Here is a 25,120-nt window from a genome sequence, read left to right as displayed (position 1 = left end):
ATAAGCTTATCATCTATTTTTTTTTTTTAAATTATAGTAACCAGATTATTTTAAATATTATTTATATAAATTCGAATTTATGTGTATGATATTGTGCAGGAGTTTGAAAAAAAAATGATAAAGAGTAGCTTCAAGTTAGAACATGATCATTTTGTATGGTGTAACCATAATAACCTTTAACTTATCCGTTTAAATTTTTTTTGTTATTAATTATTCATTAATAGATTTCTAATCACATAATTATAAGTTGAATTATATTCAATTAAATGAATGTGTTGATTTATTTTAGTAGAGTTAAACTTTTAGAATTAGACTTAAATTTAATAAATTATTAATATTTTTATTAATAAAATTATTTAATAATTCATCTAATTAATTAAATAATCAATAAGGCTATTTTAGTAAATTTATTTATCTTTCCCCTTCACACATTTATATATGTCATGATTCAATTAAATGAATGTGTTGATAATTTTAATTGAGTTAGACTTCTAGAATTAGACTTATACTTAATAAATAATTAATATTTTTATTAATAAAACTATTTAATAATTGACCTAATTAACTAAATAATCAATAAAATTATTTTAGTAAATTTTTTGTTCTCCCTCCTTTATTTTATATATATATATATATATATATATATATATATATATGTTGTACATGTTAAGGCTGTTAATGGTGTCTTTAAGCTTATATTTTTGCATTTAGAGAAAAGAGAAATTATTATTACTTTTTGAGATTATATATATATATATATATATATATATATCGAAATTTGATACATTTGACGAGACTGGTGATCCAAAAGAATATATCGATCATTTCAAGCATTTAGCCAAATTTCAGAGTATTTTAGCATGTAGCTTCTCTTTTTTAAGTGGCATCATTCAATTGTTTAAAGTTATTTTTTTATATTATGGTACTTTTATTATAGTTTTTAATTTTTATATTTTCAATTATATCTACGTTTGATGGAAAATAAAATATTTATTTTTCAAAGTAAAGTGTCATTTCGATTTTATTTATTTTCAAATCAGATATTAGACTTAAAGGAAATAAATGCATTAGCTTTTAATGTGAAGTAAAACAACCACCTTAAAAGAGTCATTCTAATTTATTTTTTTAAATAAGAAATTATTTCTTTATATTTGGTATTTCTGTTATATTTTTTTATTTTTGTATGCTTTCTATTTGTATCCAGCTTTTATTGCAAAGTAAAACATCTATCATTCAAAGTAAACGAGTCATTTCAGTCTCTTTTTCTAAGTCAGAATTAGGTTTAAATCAACACATGCATTAGCTTTTAATGTAAAATAAAACAACCATCTTAAACAAAATCGTTTTAGTTTCCTTTTTTTAATCAGAAATTCTTTCTTTACATTTTGATATTTTTGTTATATTTTTTTCCTTTTTAATGCTTTCTATTTGTGTCTAGCATTCAATATAAAGTAAAAATCAATCTTTTAAAGTAAAACAATCCTTTCAGTTTTTTTTTTTTTTAAATCATACATTAGGCTTAGATTAATATATGCATTAGCTTCTAATGTAAAATAAAACACCATCTTAAAAGAGTTTTTTCAGTTCTTTTTTTTTTAAATCAGAAATTATTTTTTGTACTTTAGTATTTTTGTTATACTTTTTTCTTTTTAATACTTTTTATTTGTATCTAGCATCTAATGTAAAGTAAGACATTCATCTTTCAAAGTAAAAGAGTCCCTTCAGTTTTTTTTTTTCTTTCTAAAATCAGATATTAGGCTTACATCAACACATGCATTACTTTTTAATTCAAAGTAAAACAACCATCTTAAAAAAGTCATTCCAGTTTTCTTTTCTTTTAAATCAAAAATTAGACTTAGATCAACATATAGATCACCATATAATTATTTGAAAAAAGAAAAAAAAATTAATACCAAACAAATAAATCAAAAGAGTTGAAACGTCTTTGATGAAACTTTGAGAGAAGATTCTCTTCAGCGCTTGTGCTCCTCCATCATCCCTTTCTTTTTTATCCTCTTTATATTACTGATCGAAGAAGAAGAAGCGACAAGCACAAAACAAAATTTCTATTTTCTTTGTTCTTTGATGCAATATTTGATAATTCAAAGAGAGCTTTCGTGAAGATGGATTTGTATTGGATGTTTCACTTTTCTTCTCATTTTCTTTCAAAATTCTAATACATACATTTGTTGTTCTATGTTCTTCTGTTTCTTTTTCTCTATTTTTGGGTTTCATTTGTTTATTAACCTTACATTTGCATCTCAAATTATATTTCTTAACAAGTAAAAGAACACATCCATATATATATATGTGTATGTGTATGTATTATAATATTATATTATATTATATTAATATCTAAAGATATATATCAGTGTATATATAATTTATAGATATCAATATAATATTATAATACACACACATACACATACATATATATATATATATATATATATATATATATATATATATATATATATATATATATATTAATATTAAACTAATAAAAATTTATTAACTAATATAATTTAATTGCACATGAAAAAGTTAGTCCTTTAGAAAATAGTATTGTAAAAAAGTTATATGAATCAAGGCTATCATGAGATTCTATTGCAAAGGCATGCACTAAAAGGTTCAAAATGAAAATGCAACTCATACATAAAAACAAGAGTCCAACCTTATAATGAAGCATTCAGTCCATTTTGAAGAATAAAAGTCATTCGGCCATGATTAGACTTTTGAGCTTAATTCATATTTATATGTGTTCTTATCTTTTCGCGTTTTAGCTTAAGTAATTGTTTTAGTTTATCTTAATTTAGTTAAGGATTATTTTATTAGGTGCGAGTTATATGTGCGATGTGTGGAGTTACAAATGAGTGCACATGTTTAATTGTTATTTGGAGTTACAAAATGAGTGCAGTCAATGTAAAAACAGCCACTGCTCAAAAGACATCCATTTAGGTTTATTTATCTTATTTTGACTATAAATATCAAAGCCAAATTCATTTGTAAAAAATCAATTGATGAATGATAAATTTTTACTTGTTTTTTGTGAGTGTTTTTGCTTAAGTTCTTGCATGAACTTTGAACTTATCAAACTATCTTTTTAGTTTGTAGCGTTCTATAACTAAAATCTTGTGTTTGATTCTTGACTTATCAAATCATACTTGGTTTGTGACATTTGAAGTTGAATTCAAGTGTTAGTTTCATTGTTGGAACTAGTTTTCCCTAACTTCACTTGAAGAAATTCTTGAGTTTGGAATCATTTTGATTGGAAGGTGTTATCTTGCATTCTATATATATCATAGCTCATTAGTTATTGGAATGTATGGTTTCTAAAATGATTATTTACTATCAAAAAGTTAGTTTATAGTCTTAATTAAGAATATGTAGATAAATTAAAAGATCTTTTATAAATTTTTCTTTTATTTAATTGTCATTTAGTCTAAAAATCACGCTCCTAATATTACGTATGCAAGCTGAAATGTTTATACAGTATTTTTGAAATAAAAGCTTAACTAATAGTATTTTTGACAATAAAATTGATATTTTTAGCTCTTAAGATATTTTTGAAAGAATCCCTAAGAAAATGGACCTTTCATTTCACATATATATATATATATGTGTAAACCCAATCTTTTTACCGTTAAGCCTTCTAAAAATTGTTTGATAATTATATCTAAAAAGTACTTTAAAGGACATTTTTGTCCATCAAATTATTTTTAATGGATAGTTATGTCGAAATAAATTACTTTTAGGATTCCTATAAATCACAAAAAGCTGCTTTTATATTTTGAAAATGCTAAATAGTCCATTTTTATTCATTTCAACTTTTGCTCATTTCATATTATATATAATATTTTTATAAAATTGCTCGATGATCTCAGAATATTTAAAATCAATTTAGTAAAGATATTATAAACCACACCAAGTAAACAATAATTAAAATAAATGAATGATGAATGTAGAATGTGGAGCATTAATCTTTGAAGAAGGTAGAAAAATCAAATTTTCCAAATATGGGATTATTAGCTTACCTACAATAACTTATTTCACTTGCTTTTTTACCAAACACCTGTAGAAGTGACTCTTAACACAAAAGCAGCAATCTATGCCCAAAACTGGCACTCAATAAATCAAAATAAAAATGGAGCTCCATAATTTTTATCTTTTTTTCTAATACAGTTCAAATATCGTTTTCATTTCACTAAGAGGCCTCGAAAGGCCAATACAACAAGAACAAAGAGAGTTATAAGCGCAAATATGACAAAATGCCAATAATTTCGCCATAATGAACCTTTTATGTACTCAACATGAATCCCACAATACAAACGTGTATCCATACATTACTCCTACAATCAAAGTACACAAATACTCATTTTGCATAAAATGTTCAAATTTTCCAAGTATAAAAGTGAGTAGGAATATATATATATGAAAATTACACCTAAAATCAGGCTAATATATGTATATATAGATATCCTTCTACTTAGTGTTTAAATAATACAAAAGATTTAGAATATAGCTTCCAGCAAATGTTCTTTTGGGACTTGGTGAAGTTTGAAGCCTAGCACTCTTGGCGGCAAAATAACTCTGCTTCTACTTCGAAAGCCTATACCTACACCCCAAACGATACTATCTTCCATAACCTTTCTTGTGGAATCCAAACCCTCAGGAAATTGAAGCATAACACAGAGATAACTAATCAAATGACAAGTCAAGTATTTCAGAAACGCGCATCATTCAAATGAGGCAAAAGAATGGATTATATTGAATCATACTTCATTATAACAGAGGAATCTACGAACATCAGTATACAAGACATAACTTTCTACATCATTCAGTCATACAGCAACTTGGCAGATTGAGTTCTGGCTGTCTTGCCGTCTTTCTTCATGACTTTCTCAACAGACTTCTCACTTTTTGAAATAGCTTTCGCTATAGCTTTCATCTTTCGAACATTTTTTGATCTTTTCATTGGTCTTCCCTTCACCTTTCTGTTCCATAAGAAATACAAAATTAGATAAAGACATAGTTTAGGGGAGAAATGAAGAACATGAATGAAAAATGGTTCATTAAAACAAATCTAAATCAGAATAACTGAAAAAGCACTTCATCCGCTCAAACTCACTAATGAGTAGATTACATCATTAAAAAGTTTCTCAAGTACAAGCACTCCATGCAAACAGTTTCTAAGACATATTCTAAGAGAGGATAAGAGACAAGCCTAGACATTAAAGAAAGTAAAGATGAAAATCTAGGGCATAAAGTTGCATAAATTCGTCCTGCATATCTTTACTATTCTCACATGCCAAAGCTCAAACAAAGGAACTCTGCCCAGAATGCCCACCGGGTACGGTCCCTCAAGTTTGCCCTATGTATCACCATTGTCCCTAATTTTTCTTTTGTATCACAAAAACCTTCTCAATTATAATTTGGGTATCAATAAAGCACTTTCCGCCAATCTCCACTTAAGAGCCAAATGGAAAAATGACGTGATTGTCCATGTGGTTAATTTTTTCCCAAAAGAATTACATGTCATTCCCATTCCACTCATTTACCACTTATAATACAAACCAATAATTATACAACATCCAGCACTCATTGTTAAAATTAAAAATTAAAATAATAGACTAAATTAATTAAATCAAATGACAAAATCAAAAGAAATTTAAAAAAGTATTAAAATCAAAATCATCACAACTGCTCTCCCTTTCACTTTTCTTTCACTCACAATCCAAACAAAATCTAAATTAAAAATGACAAAAAAGTTAAAATGAAAACATACACTACAAATGATAAGAATCAAGCCCAGAACACCATCATAAGCAAATACTGTAACATCATTGCTGTTCTTCAAACCATCCTAGCACCATAATATGGTTGTACCATATTTCAGATGGATTTTCTTTCTCTTCAATTCAAATTTCAACAACTCAATGGTCTCCCACCGTTGATTATGGTTTTTCTTACGGTTGTAAGCCTTTTTTAAAAAGTGTGCTCAGAGTAGACTGTTTTGTGTTGTACTACAATTTTCAATCTGTGTGTGATGGTTATGTGCTCTCATTATTAAATAAGCATTGTAATTCTATGGTAAATTCAAAGACCAGAATCGTAGAATGTTTCTCAAAAAGCATCACTGGAACAGAAGTTATAAACTAAATGACTCAATGTTTAGCCCAGCTTCCGCAATTCAATTCAGTACATTAGACGACATAGTTAATCCAATCTTTGATTGCAAATTTAGCTTGATTATTTGAAGATTAGAGTAATTCATTTTAAATAACGACTCTCCTTTTCTTTTCCTTTCTTTTAGAAAACTGAAGAAGGTCCTTAGATATTATACAAGAATACGAGTCAGAAATCTCGTGTGGAAAGTGCCGCTCATTGCGCTAATTCGTGAGAGAGACCAACATTGCGCTAGCACAAGAACTAGAATTTCATCCCTCTCACTTCTCAACAACACAAGAGTAATGCTGCTAATCAAGAAAACTGAAGATCATAAACAATTCCAAAAATGAACTAAAGCCATAAAAATTAAAAATTAAAGAAGGTAAATGTATCCTGATTAGGATTGGGGTTAAGGCGAATGAGAAGTAGAAGACTGACCTTGTAGTTACACCGGAAACCGGCTTTTGCGGCACAGATTCCGATGTGTCCATTCCTGCATGCAAAATTCGATTGTTATAATTAATCCAGATAATAATCACAATAAACCAAGGCCATAGGAAAATTGAAATTAACCGATAGAGTTACAAAAGAAAATTAAAAAAGACGGCTCTTTAGAAACCTTGAGGAATATCTGAAAGGGTTGGTTCGGTGATGTCCATGGAAACATCGCCGCTTCTCTTCTTCTTGTTTCTGTTCTTCGCCATGGATTGCAGAGAAAGGGAATTTGAGGATCCTAGGGTTTAGTCGAACAAAACAAAACCCTGGATTTTAAGCAAGTGGAATTCTTTAGTCCATGGGCTTTAATCCATTGGGCTGCTTCGTCTATGTGTTTTGGTGCTCCTTTTATCCTTTCAATCTATTAAAAATATTAATTGCTTAATGGTGAAAAAACATCCGAAGTCTATATCTTTTGGCGATTTTGGTCAATCTTTTACATTCTGGCAAAAATGGCATTATTTGCAATTTCGGCGGATTTCCAATTTTACTCGAGACCGGATAACTTCAGGCTTATTTAAATCATATCATTTCATATAATACTCAATTTTAACCAAATTTAAATAGTTTTATGATTACTTATGTTTGATTGAGATACATTAAGAAATTTATTTTATTTAATAAAAATATATAAGAAATGAAGTAAAATAAAAATAATAAAGTTAAAGGAAATATTTTTAGTATTATAGAATATTATTGACAAATCATTATTTATTGAAATAGATTATTTATTGAAGTAGACCTTTTAATATAAAAATTTGATCTTTTGACCGGTCGAAATCTGACCTCCAAACTAAGTAATTTTTACACACATTCTATTAAGACTACTATTCTATATATAAAATCAATAAGGAAATATGTGAATGCAAATCTGACTCTTAATGCGAATCAATTTGATAAATGAGAATATCTAATATTTTACAAGTAGTTTCTCTCATCTTCCTTTAATTTTATATTCAAAAAGTGTGTTAGATTTCAATATCAAAATCTTTATTATGTAATGGGATTTTAGAAATTTTTTTATAATTTGAAATTACTAATCTTGCTGGATGTATCCGATTCTCAGTTAGTAACGATTTTCTCTCATTTCAGCTCAAAAAAAAAAAAAAACATTTCAACATCTTATTAGTAGTAAAATTATGGGGGCAATTGAATGACAAAATCACTCCATCAAATTACTGGGAGTGTAATATTCCTGATCAAACTTGGGAGTGTAACATATTCCTGAGTCAGGTTTATCAAGGAAAGTTAGAAATAAAATTTGTAGTGGGAGAGAGTGAGAATTGATAAAGAAACAAAATGTAAATCAGGAAAAGGAAGAGTTTGGCTTTGGCATGCATATGTATAATATTCCTTTTGTTTTCTGTGTTTGTGATTTTGTCAGTGTTGCTTGATGATTTTAATGCAGCCAAAAGCAGAGCCTCAGTAATTTTATATTTTATAAAAGCTGAAAAGGCTGTAAAGCTTCATTTTCCCTTGCGACAAAACAAAGATGCGCACTCGGCATGGAATGGACTAATCTATCTTTCTATATATATATATATATATATATATAATATATATATATATATATATTTTAAGAAATAATGTATTAATTGTATTTTAATATTATAATAATTAATAAAAATTTATAATTAGATAATAATTTAATAAAAAATATTTTAAATTTTATTTTTTATACTATATTCACTAATAAGTTTTTTTAATTATATAATAATTTATAATCCTAAAAACTAGTAATATCATTATATTGATAGGATTAATTTCTATAATATTAAAATTATACTTTTAAAATAATTTTTATATTATTATATTAATAAAATTTTAAAATATTAAAAAATTACTAAGAATATTTAAAATATTTAATTTATTATTCTTTTAAAATATTATAAATAAATATTAAATTTTATTTATAGACTTGATTTTATAAAATCAAGATAATAATAATGATCATGCAAAGGTACGGATAAATGATTAGTAATAGTCTAAATACATAGAAGTACATATTTTTATGTCTTATTTAGATTTAATTACTTCACAAATCCTATCTATGTCAATTTTAAAATATTATAATTTATAATGATATAATTTTTTTAATATCTTTATATATCTATTTAATAAAAATTTATGTCAAATTTATATCATATATAACTTTCATGTAAAATTTTATAAACTTTAATATATTAATACTTTTATATAAATTGCTTTAAAAAATTAATTTTATATAATTTTAATTTAAATTTTAAAAACTTTATTAAAAAAATATAAATTAAAAAATTAAGTTATTGTAATTACTGACCCCAAACTCACTGGAATCCTACTATCCAAACCACTGCCCTCTAATTTAGTCAATGGAATTAGCCATGAAAGTCACTTGGAAATGTAAGGTTCCTGTGTTTGGTTAATTTATCAAGAAAAGTTAGATTCGTAAAGATGTAAAATTCCTGAATCAGTGGGTCTCATCTCTACTTTCTTAAGTAAATAGAAAAGTGCTTTTCCATGCAAGTGGGTGAGAATTTGAGAATGTGGTTTTCCAATTGGAATGCAATATAAAATATATAAATTAGATCTAAAATAACTTCTTAAATATTATTACTGATAAAAAAAACAAATTATGTAATCTTCATAAAAAAAGACTCTTCTAATATATAAATAATTACTATTATTATTTACAAAAAGGATTTATTTATATTTTGCAATATCTACTAACATAATTTTTAAAAAGAATTTGTTTATTATATTAAGGACATTAAGATTATTTATTTTATCATTTTTATGTATCAGTCTTAACATATAAAAATTGTGGATTCCAATAACAATTTGACGTTCAGCCAAATAAGAGAAACTTAAATTTCTAGAGTCACTTGTCTCAAATTTCTTTTTGTGCCATTAGTTGTTAGTGTTATTAGACTAGAAAATTTTTTAGCTAGTTTACTATAGATTTTATATTATCTAGTTTTTATAGTGAGAGTTTTTGAAACTGAGAATTTTAATTCTAAAGGCAAAAACTCTTACCAATCCCGCTAGGACTTGATTAGCGTTTGAAATTCTTTTTTTTTTTCTTAAGAATTGAGATAATATTAAATTAAACATTTAAATAGTAAATATAGGTTGAGCTAGGTTATGAGCCATAGCATTATGAGGAATAAAAATAAAGAAAATGGATGGAAACCTACTAGCTAAATGAAAAATGTCAGCAATGATTGCTTGCACACAAGCTTGAATAGGAACCACTTGGCATCCAATTTGAATGACATTCCATCCTAAACTCCTTGCCCATAGCATACTTTCTCTTAAAGCCATGGCTTCAAAAATGAAAGGTTGACAAGGGCCAATAAATAGCTTTCAACTTGATCCCAGCAAAGCACCTTGCATGTTACGAGCTAGAAAACCAGTGCTTCCCCAATATATGTTAGATCTGCAACCAGCATCGAAGTTGACTTTAATGAAGTCTTCATCAATATTAAGGTCAGCCGCCATGGTAGATCGAGGAGCATGTGGGATCCTATTCCCTTCCTCCATACTCACACTTTGAAATTCATGGAATTCATGGTTAGCAGCTTCACTAATAACTTTAGTGGAATCTTGAGTATTATTAAAAACTAGGTTATTCCGCGCCTTCCATAAATCCACAAAATGAAGTCCATGTGAATCAAGAAGGAGTCATCAACTTAGAAATTCTAGAGATCAGTTTTGATAATATCCCATATACTAGTGATCAACCCACTAAGTACTATTGATATTAATCCCATGCTGACATTTGTCACACCTGCCGAGCTAAGGGGCAATGGAAGAAAATATGTTCTAAAGATTAAATCATACCACAATTATCACACCGTTAGGACAATCCTAATCGATTGAATAGCAATTGACCAACCGGAAGACATTAGAAAAGATTTTACATATAAATATCTTTAGTTTGCTCGGAAGTTTCATTTTCTAAAGATGCCTTCATCGCATAGTATCTTGGTGATTCAATTGATTCAAGGATGAAAAAGGAAGCTTGCCACACAAAATATCTTGAACGAACCGAATAGTCTCCCGACGCAATGAAAGTGTCAGATAAACTTATCACTCTTATTGCATATGGTAAGAGGAATTTGTAAAATTTGTTGAACTTGAATCAGTGAGAAATGTCGATGTATTTCCCAATTTTCTAGACTTTAAAATATTAATCTATCAAGAAGTCAATTGTTTGAGATGCGATAAATGATGAATGCAGTAAAGTAGCTTAAAATAGCACAGTTGTAGGTAACAAGGGATCCTCAATAATATTGACCGACTGACCATTACCAAGCTGCCATCTTAATCCATGTATGAGAAGTTCTTTTCCAACACATATGCTCCTCCATTGCCCATGAAGAGTTGGATCCCTTTTGGCTGGTGATGAAATTTGAGGATGAAAAATATTTTCTTTTGAGAAATCTCCAAGCCTGTTTTGCCAATAAAGCAATGTTGAAACCATGCATATTTTTTAAAACCCATTCCTCTTTGAGATTTACTTCGGCACATCTTTTTCTAAGAAATCCAATGCATTCTTTTTTTTCATTTGATACTTGCCCCTACCAAACATTAACTAAGATTTGATTGCTTTCTTGACATACTTCGATTGGGATTAAGAAATAGCTCATAGCAAAAACTGGTATTGCACTAGCTACCGCCGTTATTAAAATTTCCTTACCTCCGGGAGATAGGAATTTCTCTTTTCAGCCTTGAACCTTATTCCAAATTTTCGAAATTAATTCTGGAAAGGATTTTTTTCTTTGACTTATTCAATATCACTGGTAGTTCAAGATATCTATCCAAAATGTCAACGTCTCCAATTTGAAAAATTCCACCAATATGCACTTTTAAAGATGGAGGTGTATTTGGAGAGAAGTAAGTAGCATATTGAATTAGATTCACCTCTTGACCACTGACTTTGGCATAGCAATTTAATAAATTTTGAAGTGTCTAAGCTGTTGAGATAGAGTATTTACTAAAGAACATGGTATCATCAGCAAATAATAGATGATTTTCACTAGGACTATGCTTCGCCACTCGAATGCCTTTTAAAGATTTTTGAACTTGAGCTCTTGTACACATGTGAGATAAGCCTTTAGCACATAATAAGAACAAAAGTGGAGATAGTGGATCATCCTGTTGAATCCCTCTTGATGGAATAATGAAACATTCCAAAGCCGATTAATCGAATAAGTAACATACGTAACACAAGACATTATCCATGTAATCCATATTTCATAAAATTCAAAAGCTGCCAGAATATGCCTGATATAATTCCATAAGCTTTAGCCTTGTCCATTTTAAAAGCCATACCTCCTTTCTTTCCAGTTTTTTGAGCTTTGAGAAAATGAACCGTTTTATGACATACTAGAATGTTATCTGTGATTAATTTTCCTACTGTAAAAGCACTCTGATTCTTAGTGACTAGTTTAGGCATAATTCGTTGTAATATTCTGAAAAAAAGTTTGCAATTATTTTGTAATAGACTATGCATAGGCTAATAGGGTGCCATTCACTCATTTTCATCGGATGCAAAACTTTGGGAATAAGGGAGATTGTAGTGTGATTTGCACTTCTAACCATAGGACCACCTCCAAAGAAACTGACAATAGATGAAAATAAATCATCTTTGATCACATTCTAGTATCGATGGAAAAAGAGATCCGTAAAACCGTCCCATCTCGGGGCTTTGTCAGGCTGAATTGAGAAGGTAGCATCTTGAATTTCTTAAAAGTAATAGGAACTGTTAGAAAAACATTATCCTCCTCTGATTCTTTAGGCTCTATACATTCAGTAACGAGCTCAAATTATGAACGATTTGCTGAAATATACAACTCTTTGAAATAAGATATATCTAGACAAGTCATACATTTATGATCTAAAATCCATTGGTCTTAATCATTGATTAAACCCCTAACTTGGTTGGTTCAACGCCTTTGAGCCAGTGCTACATAAAAAAATCTGAAATTGCTATCACCAAATTTAAGCCATGAATTGCCTTGCTTTTTCAGCCCAATAATTTTTGTCCCGAAGTACGATATTTGTAAGATTGTTTTCAAGCCCTCTAATTGAATTATAATGTGTACCCCTGTCACGACCCCACCCGTGGGCCCGTGACCGGCACTAGGGAATGGGTAGGCTTAAGGCCATCGAAACCCGTAGTAAGCCTGACACTCACTGATTTAAACAAATCTCATCTCAAATTAATATTATTAAAACCAAAAATTATCTTAATAGCTACATTCTACATAAATACTTGATGCCGGAAAACTAGGCGAGACCAGAAGCTCAGAAAATTTACAACTGATACATTTACTATTACTACTCATGAGAATCTAAGATTTACCAATTTACATACCAAATCAAATACATCACCCGATGATGAAGGAGTCAGTTACTGAATAAGAGTCATGGAGAACTAAATACCACGAATCCGAAAAAAAATATAAATGGAGACTCGGCCCCGAGAGTGAGTTAAAATCAAATAATCTAGGGACTATTGCTTCTTCTCGGAAAACATAGATTATTCAAATCATACTATAATCATACCCTACTATTTCCTTCACATAAAATATTAATCATTCGAATCAAAATATCAACCATGCACGTAAATACAAATCACATTATAATCAAATACCATAATAAATAAATAAATAAAAATATATATTTACTTTTACGGGACGAGTGGCTCGGTAGAACCCTAAACCCCAAAATCTAGTAGCCATTCGGCTCTCTTAACCCAATAAGACTGGCGCCCCGAGAGCAATGCTCGACTAGGGACCTTACCTCCAGTCTGGTCACTTAAGTATCCAAATAAGCCGGCGCCCCGAGAGCAAGCTCGATCAGGGTCCTTACCTCCTGCCTGAACACTTGAATTCCAAATAAGCCGGCGCCCAGAGAGCATCGCTCGATCAGGGACCTTAACTCCTAATCAATCGAACTCGGCCCTGCAGAGCAATGCTCGATCAGGGCAAACAAATCCATAATAACCTTATGTCCATAATCATTACCGGTGTGCACACGGTCCTGATGTAACCCATCAGGCGGCATGTCCTACAAGCCACATTTCCCAATTCGCAAACATCACATATAATAAAAATCATTATCTGATGAACTCAACCAACACATATCGAAATAAAGATTAAAGATTTAAGGTAAAACAACATGCAATTTGTGAGGGAAAAAATAATAACGTTTATCTTATTATAACATACTAATAATAATAATTATATTATTTCAAATATTAATAATCAAGTGAAATCATTTATTTTGCGATACTAATAATCATATTATGCATAAACTTTCAAAATAGCATATTAAATCAGACTTAGCAATAGTGCAATGATTAAATGACTTTAACTCACAGGATTGGGCGACCTCCTAGCTCGCTCCGGTGCCTCGGTTGGAGCGAGCCAATGCATGATCATCTAATCACGGAAAACAATTTATCAATACCGAGACAATCCATCATTAATCCTAGGTCTAGACTCCCAGGATCGACTGTCTAAGAATCTCGACTCGGAGAATTCTACTGAAAATCCCGGCAGAACCTCCCTACAACACGAACATTACCCCCCGTAAAAATGGGTCCAGACCCGCCGGAAAAACACTCCAAATATCCAACAATTTAAACAACGGAGTCGGGTCCCCAAACTTCACTATTTCCGACCCGCCACACAAAGACAAAAACACAAGGCGTGAATTGACAGACAATTATTTTTGACTCATAAAATCATCAAATACTCAATACCATCCAATAAACACAAATTTTAAAATCAAGGATTTCTAAGATCAACGGCCGGAGAAAATTACCGGTCGACTCCGGCCGGAGTCCGATCGACGATCCGAACACACCATCGGACTCACAACGACGCTACCGATGACGATCCCCGCCCGATTTTCCGATCCGACACCCGACCATCCGGAGAGATTTGCGAACGATCACGGCCGATTTGCAAACGAAGTCCGATCGCCACGAAACTAATGCCATCGCGAAGCTTGAGCTGAGGAGAGTCGAGATATGTCCTCTGATCTTCCATAGCTCACCGGAGCTCGCCGGAAAAACCCAAAACACCGGCTGCCACCATTTTCTCTCTCCACCGTGAATCTCCGATTCCGGCCACCATCACAACACCGCCGGCCAAACAAAGCCGAGGCCGCGAGGAGTCGATCGGCACCAAGATCAATGTACCACCAACGCTTGAAACGCCGCGACGGCAAGAAAGCCATTTTCCTCCTCGCGTGAGAGTCACGGCCACCACAAGATCAAGTCGCCCGACGACGCACGCCACCGCAGCCTCTTCCTTCTTCTACTCTCTCTCTCTCTTCCTCTCTTCCTTCCACGATCCTTCTTTTCTTTCTTTCAATATCGACATTTGACCCCTGAACTTTTCCTTATTACAATTTGGTCCCTCAACTTTCTTAATTACTTACAATTTCATCCTGCAGAATTCCAATTTAACCCCCAAACTTCTTTTTAGCCTTTCAATTAAGCCCCTAACTATTTAATTTGGGCCAAATCCGAATTATTGAAAATATACAATTACAAAAATACCCCTGACCGACATATTTATTTACGAAAATACCAAACTCACAAATTTCCATTAAAACCCCATAAAAATAAAATTATACTTTTAATCCTTATTCCAAAATAATCCTCCAATTAAATCCTACACACAATTAAATTAAATAATCAATTTCCAACTTAAAATTTAATACTACTAATCAATTATAATACCAATTTTCTCAAAATTCTTTTATAAAAACATCCCTTACAATTTCTATCATAATTTTTCAATATATAATTTTATTTATATAAATATGCATTTGGGAAAATTTGAATAACCAAAATATAATCATTTCTCAAATAGTTTACTTGAATAAAAATAAAGCTAAAATTAACTTAAATAAAAACTCACTATTAAATATATAAAAAAAAAATTTCGGGTGTTACAACCCCCTTATTGGATCTTAATCCATTCTAGTTAGAGTAAGGCTAACTTCGGCACTCAACTTATCACAAAAGCTCAATTTAGCCCAAAATTTTACCTTCATGCCTTAACTTATTTTGCGTAAGTGAGGGGCCTCACTTTTCTTAACAAATAAAAATTAAGTTGATAATTTTTAGTGAATTATTTTATACTTTAAAAACAACTTAAATATTTAATTTAAAAAAACTCTATTAGAATTCTTTTTGATGTTTGTCGTGTTGAAAGAAACCGAGTTAAGAACTAGCAGGAAATATGGAAGTTTGAAGAAAAAGGAAGATGAGAGGATAAGGACAATAGAATGAGAGAGCAAGCCATGGCAAGCAAGGAGAAAGATGGTGGGAGGTAGGTGGTAAAGGAGATGAGGGAAAGTGTATCCTAGGAATAGCAAGTAAGATTTCTATTCAAATAGAGATGTCCAAACTTAAATTTGTTTAAAATATAATTAATCTAATCCGTCCTAATTCTATTTAAAAAATTTAATTTTACTATTTATAGTTGGCTTAAATCTATTCAATACTACCCATACACTATCCAAGTTTGTCCAACCCGATCATATTTAGTAACAAAATGAGCACCAGCTTAATAAAATTGCTTAGTGTATAAAAATTAATAAACAACCTATTATAATAAAATAAAAAAATACTAACTAGACAAAAAATTATAAATTCTAAACCAATCAAATAAAAATTAAAAATACAAGTAAAACATAATATTAAACAGGTAATTATTATCTATGAATACAAGAATTTAACCAAATCCAGACCCATCATAGATATCAAAAATTAAACTCAAACCCGCCTAAATCCAATTATATATTTCCCAAATTTATTTTACTAGGTTCAAAAACCTAAAAATACTTGACCCATCACCATCCGTAGCCTACAATGGCAGAGGAGAAGATGACTAAGTGGGTGCTTGGTTGAGATGTTGATGTTGGTAGTAAATGAACAATACATGTTTAGTGACAGATGATGGCAGAGGAGATGAAATTATGAGATAATGTTTATGTAATATTATTTTTATAAAAAAAGAAAACATGTATTCTTTCTTATTTTAAAAACTTTGATTTAATGTACAAAAATAAAACATTGTATCGGGTGCCTGTAATTGACCCTCTAAAAAACAAGTTAAATTGAGTGAAAAAGATAATACTTTGAGCTAAAGTAGTCCAAATTATTAGAAAGAGTTAATTGAACTTTTCCCATAAGTTGATAGACCAAAATCAACTTTATTATATCCTTATTCTTAAGTTGGAGATAGGGGGGACTACATTGTTCACCCCACACAGGATAGCATTATAAATATATATATATATATATATATATATATATTTATAGAAAAGAAGGCCATATCATAATAAAATCTTGAAGGGCCCCTCTCCTTCCTTTGTTGCACAAGCTCCATAAAAGTTCTTTAACAAAGCTATATTATACATCCTCATTATTCACAGTAATTTAACGTCATTGACATTAACAAATTTATCTATTTTTTCCTTTCAAAAGAATCTCTTACTTTCTTATCTGAAAAAACACATTGGTTTAGTGTCACTGAAAAGGTAAAATATGCTTCCCTGCTTTTATAGGTTTGGTGAGTTTCTCAACTATGCACAAGGAAACTTGCTTCTTACAGTTATATATATATATTTTGAAAGAAATTCCCATCTTTTTCTGGCCAAGTGAAATGCGTAGAGTCCCATTCATACAATCTTAGAATCCCAGAAGCTGAAATGATACTCCATAATGTACCTCTGGGCCATCAACATCAAACCAGTTCTAAGCATGCTGTCAATTGGGCAGATGTTTTTGTTCATCTACTGATACCTTGACCCAGTTTGGTCTGCAATTTATTTGTCCACATATATATAAAAGAAAAAGAATTGTTTGAATAAATCATACTACTTATTTTCCAATGAATATGGTGTGTAACTGCAGAAGCCACTAATTTAGTGATTGCCACTGCCAGACTAGAAAACATATCCAGTTTATGACAATAGTTAGTGTACAGAAAGAAGCCCCTATTTTACACCTAAGCTATAATGAAAACAACTAAACTAGCCCACTTAATTTGGGAGTTTCTCTTTGGCAATGAGTAGCAGCAGCAGCAGCTAGATATTTGCTGGCCCCAATCAACTGTTAGGTGAGTTCATAATCATCCTGGATCTCTACACTGTCAGCTGGGCCACAGTTTCACACACAGGAACACTTTCTTGGGGGGTTTTTTTTTTTTTTTTTTTTCTGTTTTAAAATTTTTGAATGCCCCTTGAGCCATCCATCGCACAAGTAAATCCTGTTTTCTTACATTTAGGTTACTTTCAAATACTTTTTGTCATGGTCAATTTTTCTTTTCCTTTTCAAGAAAAACGGGTTTTAAGGCCCCAAGAACAAAAGGAAAATCCCTTAACTTGGTAACCACTCAAGCAAGAAATGGTGAAGAGCCAAGCAGTTTGGCATCAACTTTTGGACCATAAGATAAGTAGAGTTCAGTTTGCTTTTAAGAAATTTCTTGTAAGTTTTTGTTAATAATATTCATATTCACTACAATGATGTTGAATGATTAAAAGGTATCTCAAGCACATGCCATAAAAAGTAGAGGCATCTAATTACAATTACACATGCCCATATGGCATGGCTCAACTTAATTATATATTATATATATTCAACCAAAAATGAAAAAGAAAAAAAAAAAACCCTTTCTTTCTACATATATATAGGACCCATTTGCCACAAAACTGTGGCTCTATTTAATGACAGTTACACTTCTATATATGGTTTTGTGTTTGTAGATGTGTCCCTAATCAGCAACCTTGGATGATGATAGCTACCTATAATTTTATTACCAAATGCTTAAATCTCAGGTTGTTGTTCTTGCCTGCAATCTCATCTTCAACTAAACTTTTATTTTTGGGTGTTTTTGGACGATTGAGTCTTGGTGAAGCTCTTTCCTTCTCCAAAAGCTGTTTTATATGGACATGGAAGAAAAGGGAGGCTACATAAAAAGGCTAGAAGCACAAAGGGGTTTTCATGGTTGATTATTTGAGTAAGAGATGAGGGATCCAATCTAAGAATTACCAAGATGACTTATTATGAACTTGTCACTCTCGTCGTCTCTGCTGAAATTGAAATTAGAACTGAAAATCTTTCAAATATGTATGTAAAAAAAAAATTATGAAAAGATAATTTTTGAAAATTTTAAATTTTAAATTTTTTTCTTTTAATACTCTTTTGAGATTTAAAGAATTTTTTGTTACATTTATTTGTGGAATTTATTCAATTATACTTGCAATAAATGTGAACATTTCATATGTCTCTATTAAGAGAGTCATAAATTCATTAATTTTGATAAATTTGGTTATAAGAATTAGTTTGAGTAATAGTTAGATTTACTCATTGGTCCCTTATTTCGGATTAAATTGGTCAAAATGGAGAAAATGTAAAGATAAAATTTTAGAATTAAAAAAGTTGTATAAAATACTAGGGGTATCATTCGAGCCACATAAAAAGAAGAAGGAGAAAGATTGGAAGGTGAACATGTAGTAATTATGGGATTGATGCTAAAAGCAAATAATAATGTTTCATTTTGTGTTGTTCCAAGCCTTTTGTGACTAAATTCCTGCCGGGAATATTGATAAAAAGCAATTACTTATTAGAAAGAAATTGTAGACAATTTCTTAGGAGAATTCCATAGGGAACCAATTGGGTTCCGTAAACAATTTCACATTCTTTAAGAAAGTTGTTGATCTAGAGGTGTTGAGACCAATAGTTCCAATAATTATCATTGCCCATCAAGCAGGTTTCCCCTCACACTTCTATGCCTAAAACCCCACACTTGATCAGGCTTTCAAGATTTTGGAATTGCCACTCATTCAAGTAATTATAAGCAAAAGCGAATTTTGACTAAAATGAGAAAGAAACAAAAGAAAAAGGAACGTTAGAAAGTAAGATTTTAAGGGAAAAAAAAAAAAAAGGAAGAAAAAGAAGAAGAAGAAGAAGTAGTAATACTGATAATTATTTGATTGACAGCAATCAAATAATTTGATACCTAATGTGTTAGGGTTTAGTATAAAGTCAGAAGATGCTATTGGTGTAATGTTGCTCACTGTATTGATTCTTATCTTAATTACACAAGCATTGGTCAAATTTAATTTTAAGATCTTTGATATGTATTTAAAATAATTTAAATTTAACTTTTCTCAATCAAAAATTTATTTAGTTTATTAAACTCGTGAACTTACTTTTTTATAGATTTAATGAGCAGCTCATGAATTTAAGTTTAAATTCGACTTATTTGTGAAGTTTACAAGTCAGATGGAGCTTCATTTTATTTTAAAATCTGACAAGTCAATTTCGAGTATAATTATATAGAACGACTTTATGCTTTTTTTTATTCAATATCATTATTTAACAAATTGAAATTAAACTGAATCTATTTAATATAATTAAATCTTTTTTAAATGAAATTTAAATTGAGATTTAAATTAGTTATTTAAAGTCACGGTGAAACTCAAACTAAATATTAGAAATTATACCAAATTGAGATTAAATTTTACAGTAAAAATTGGCTTTAACGATGGAATTACAGTCTTTAACTTAATTTGGAGTGAGCTTTGTTGGATCATAACCCTAACTTTGTGCGGTAAAAGTGAAGGGATGAATATGTTTTTGTCCAACACCAAAAGGCATTAGACCCTTGAGTTGCAAGACAAAAAATTTACTTCCAACAATGTTGGGAGTTCCTTCGAATATTGTCCGAAACACCCTTTTAACATGACATGAAATCTCTTCAATTTTAATCATGTTTTTCTTACAAACATGTTATTAAGAAAACAAAAAAATTAATAATATTATTAAGTTAAAAAATATATATTCTAAACTCACTTTTTTACCCCAATCGAATCTCAAACACATGTCCAATAATTTTGCTTAATTCTCTCTCCTTTCTCAAGGACAAAATAAAATGATAATTATTACTCATAATAAAAAATAATTATACTAATAAAAAAAGGCATGGGATGAAATGAAATCTCACCACCCTTACCTTCTTTTTCTTCTTAAAGGCTAACACAATGTCACAAGGAAAATTCTTAATAGACTGAACCCTTTTTGATTTTCTATAAAGTGATTGGAATCTGATTGTTTATGGTTTTTAATTTCTCTAATTATGTATTAAGATTAAAATAAATAAATAAATAAATAATTAACATAATGTTTTATTTATTGACAAGAGATACTTCATAAAAATTAAAAGGAAGAAATCCATGCTAAAATTTGTGCTTGAGATGAGCCACAATGAGCGGGAAGTTATCAATCAGGTGAGGTTCTAGAACACCGAGTCTGAGCATAACAGTTGCCCTTCCTATTCTGAATAATGAATGATACACTTATCAAGCAAGTTCTTACTGACCTCTTTTATGTGTGGACCAATGCTACAAATTCCGTTTATTATTTGGTACAAATTTTATTTACTTAATATGGTATATAATATTTTTATTAAATTATTTTTCAAGATTTTATAATTAAAGAATGATTTAGTAAAAATATTACATGTTATATCATGAGAGTAACAGTTTGGATAAATAATAATAAAATGCTTAGTATTTTCTTATATAGATAATTAAAATTTTATTTATTGAGAGTTAGAAAAATACAATAACAATAACAAAGAGCTACTAAAGTGTTAGGTACGGCTCATATACCAGTTTAAGGAATAGATGCTGGAGCGGAACAGAATAAGCGAGTGAAGCACAGCGCAATGAGCGTACGGATTTTTCGGTGTTATTTCTCAACAGAAAGCTTTCAGAAAATAATATCATTAAATTTACACTTAATTTGATTATGATAATAAAAATAATTATTTTACTTTATTTTAATTGTTCAGTATTAATTTTAATTACAGTTTAGTTATTTTATAACTAAAAAATTGATATGTAATATTTTTTATTATATATCAATTTTTTTATTTATGGTGTGACCAAACTAAAATATGTCTAAAATCAAAATAAAATAAAATAAATTATTAAAAAAAAACTAAATACAAAATTAATTCAACATTTATATCATTATGTCTAAAAGTTAAATTATGCAAAGAGAAAGCTAAATGGGGTCTCAATAATATGGCAAAAGAAATTTGGTTTATGGCAATGAAGAAATGGGAAAAGAACAAAGGGTTACACTCCAACAACATACTATAGCATTAGGTGGCTATTTTGTTCTTCAATTTCTTCTTTTTTTCTTTTTCTTTTCTTTTTAGTTTAAAGAAATAATGAAATTGGGAGCATTTCTTGTTGTTGACTTATCCACCACATTTTTTTTTCCTTGGTTTTTTAGCTTTTGTCATTTACCTTTCGCGACGCCCCCTAATTAGCGGGGGCCACGTTACCGTTATGATTAATCTCCCCCCACTTGGATTATTGATAATCTCTGATGTGCTATTTGAACTGCTCCAATTTACTTATGTGCCCTTACTGAATTTTTTTATCATATATTTTGAATTTTTTCCCAATTCAAATTTTCCCAATGGACCGTTACTCCTGCTATCTATTTCTTTCTGCCAACTTTAAAACAATATTCTCTTAATTATTATTATTATTTGAACCAAAACTATTATTATTATTATTTAATAATGAACAATGTCCTCTTCATTTTTGTAATGCTAATTACAAAATTCATATTAGTGTACATTTTTAATTTTAAACTTTATAGAAATTAAAATTAAAATTTATTATTTTTAAATCAATTCAGATTTTCTTTTAGCATCTAAAGCGATTGATTATATATCTATTTAAGTTTTAAAAATCTCAAATATATATATATATATTATATTGAATCTATATAATAAAAGCGATGCTAATATAAAATTTTTTAGTTGACTAGATACATTTCAAAAGAGAAATTGTCTTTATGTATTTTTGAGTTTTTTCATTTATGAATAAATTATTTGAAGATTCCGAAAAAATAAAAATTGACTTCTACCTTACTTGTAGTCATGTCCACTCTTTTTTGGACCTACTTTAATTTGTCTAATTGCTTTTGACATTTTGATGAGAACCCAATACAAATAATTAGCAAAAACAAAAAAATAGCAAAACCCAAAACATTTTCAATATTCCATATCTCATTAAAAAAAATAAACACCTAATTGAAGGGGCATCATTGTCAAAATGATTTTCATGTATTTAAATTCACATTCCCTCCATTATCAGCAATGTCAGTCATAAGAAAACCTGACATTAACATATATATATTTGGCTCATCACGTCACAGCCCCAAAGTCATGCAAATTTATTTAGATTCAAACATTATATATATAATCAATTTAAAATAAGGTCCAAGAAGAAAATGGCATACATACATTCCCTATCCTTTTGGGCATGTTTGTGTCCAAGCACTAAATTCCACCAATCCCGTTTATTGCCCTTCACTTTGTGAGGTATTCACTTAAAAACCCATCTTAATTAGTTAAAGAATATAAGTCATTTTACAATATATAATTATTGAAAGGGACCACGTCTATAGCATTTAAAGTCCACCAAATTAGTGTTTTAATTAACCATTAGGGTAATAATAATGAGATTTTGAGTTACGTATGGAGTTACGTTAAAATTTTTATGATAAAATATTTTATCACTTTTAAAAATTATATCCATCACATTTTATATTATTTTAGATTAATAAATTAACAAATAGTGCTTAATTAATAATATTTAATTAATGATATGTGGTCCCATAACATCCAAAATTATAGTCATCAAGTAATAATGCAGTTACCCTTATCTTAGCTGGGAAAATATAATTGTTTTTTATTTGTTTCTTTTATGTTTAGGTTAATGACAAATAGAGTTTACCTAATGTACCTTGAAACGTATGTGTAATAATTATAAAATCAGTAAATACCAAATCTATACTTAGTGTAAAAGGTAATTATCTATAATTACTCAATATTAGTAATAACTTGATACATATTAAGGAGGTTGATTAATGATTATGACTTACTCTAGTTTCCAATAATTATAATTATTTATAACCCAATAAAAAAAAAAAAAGACAAAACAGAATGTTCTTTCTATAATTTTCACATTTGCAAGATAAATTAACCTGAATAAAAAGTATAATTTTCCTAAAGAAAGTCTTGTTTTTAATTGATATATATGAGAATAATGTTATATATTTAATTACAGACCATACAATAAACATACATATTTATGTGTAATAAAATTTGCTATTTTATTCTCAAAATATAAAGATAATTTTTTTAAAGATTTTTATTACTTTTCTTTTAGGCTCAATTAAAGTGGTGAGGATCATAATCAATATGAATAAGATAACCCTTCACAGTTTATATAAAAATATAACATTATAGTATATAATATCAGTAGCTTATTACATTTGTAATAGATGATATGCAATAATCATCCAAATTTGCTCAGTAATTACATGAATAACATCATTGCTATTAGGAATTAAAATAGAGAAATAATGATTTGATCAAGTGGTAAACTATATAAATATGTAGAATCTGAAAAGGAAATTATCTCCTTGAGCTGATAAAAAAAAAATTTAAGCGTTAATCGCTGATATAATAAAAAATTATTAAATTATTAAATTTATAATGATAAAAACTTAAAATAATTATTAAAACATATTCAAAGTATACTACATTTCATAAATTTCAAATTAATAAATTATTATATAAGAATGTATTTATATTTTAACTAAATATTTAATATTTAATGTAGTAGTTACAAAAATACATTTTAAATATTTTTTATCAATAATGATACAATTATTTTTACTTGCTCATATTCAAATTTTTCTTTAAAATATTATTATAATAATTAATAATTATAAAAAAGAATCGTTATCAAAATTTATTAATTATTAAATAATAGAATTATTAATTATCCAATGAAGAACGGAGTTGTTTTTTTATTTTTTTTTAATTAGTAGAGTTATTAAATCATTAAATGCACATATAATATAGTCGATGTATATTAAAAGTAAAATTACTCAATAAAAAAATTAAATACTTATATAAATACACTCGAAATAGAAAATTATTAACAATATTAGAATAATTAGTCATGTTAACTCGAATATTATTTTCTCATTTTTTATCACATTTCATATTATGTAAGTAAGAAGATTAAATCTGAAATAATTATTACTTTATTTTGAAAGATAATATTCTATTTTTAGTTCACTAGAAACTAGTATCACTTTAAATGTAGGTTATAAATAGCGAAATATTGGTGGGTTTGGATTTTTATTACCAAATCCAAACAAACTCACCTGAAAGGGCATAAAAGTAATTTAATGCTGGTAAAGCTGTAATATTCTGAACTTCAAAAATAAAAATCCAAAAATCCTAATCCAAGCTTTTTATTTAATTTTAAAATAAGCTTTTTTTGTTATTTTAAAATAGATCCAGACCGTTTTTTTTTTTCAAGAAACGAATACACCTAACCAGAA

General features: G+C 28.9%; 1 protein-coding gene across 1 annotated transcript; it reads right to left on the bottom strand.

The window, feature by feature from the left end:
- Nucleotides 1-4,745: 4,745 nt before the first annotated feature.
- Nucleotides 4,746-6,969, bottom strand: LOC8282422. The gene is made up of 3 exons (XM_015723356.3): nt 6,788-6,969; nt 6,607-6,661; nt 4,746-4,994 (listed from the first exon to the last, which is right to left on the bottom strand). Exons 1-3 carry the CDS (start codon nt 6,870-6,872, stop codon nt 4,838-4,840), a joined length of 297 nt encoding a protein of 98 aa, XP_015578842.1. The 5' UTR covers nt 6,873-6,969; the 3' UTR covers nt 4,746-4,837.
- Nucleotides 6,970-25,120: the final 18,151 nt, after the last annotated feature.

Source organism: Ricinus communis, chromosome 9 (genome assembly GCF_019578655.1).
Source record: "Ricinus communis isolate WT05 ecotype wild-type chromosome 9, ASM1957865v1, whole genome shotgun sequence".
Taxonomy (NCBI): domain Eukaryota; kingdom Viridiplantae; phylum Streptophyta; class Magnoliopsida; order Malpighiales; family Euphorbiaceae; genus Ricinus; species Ricinus communis.
The sequence above is the reverse complement of the archived record's forward strand: the minus strand, read 5'-3'. Positions and strand labels throughout refer to the sequence as shown.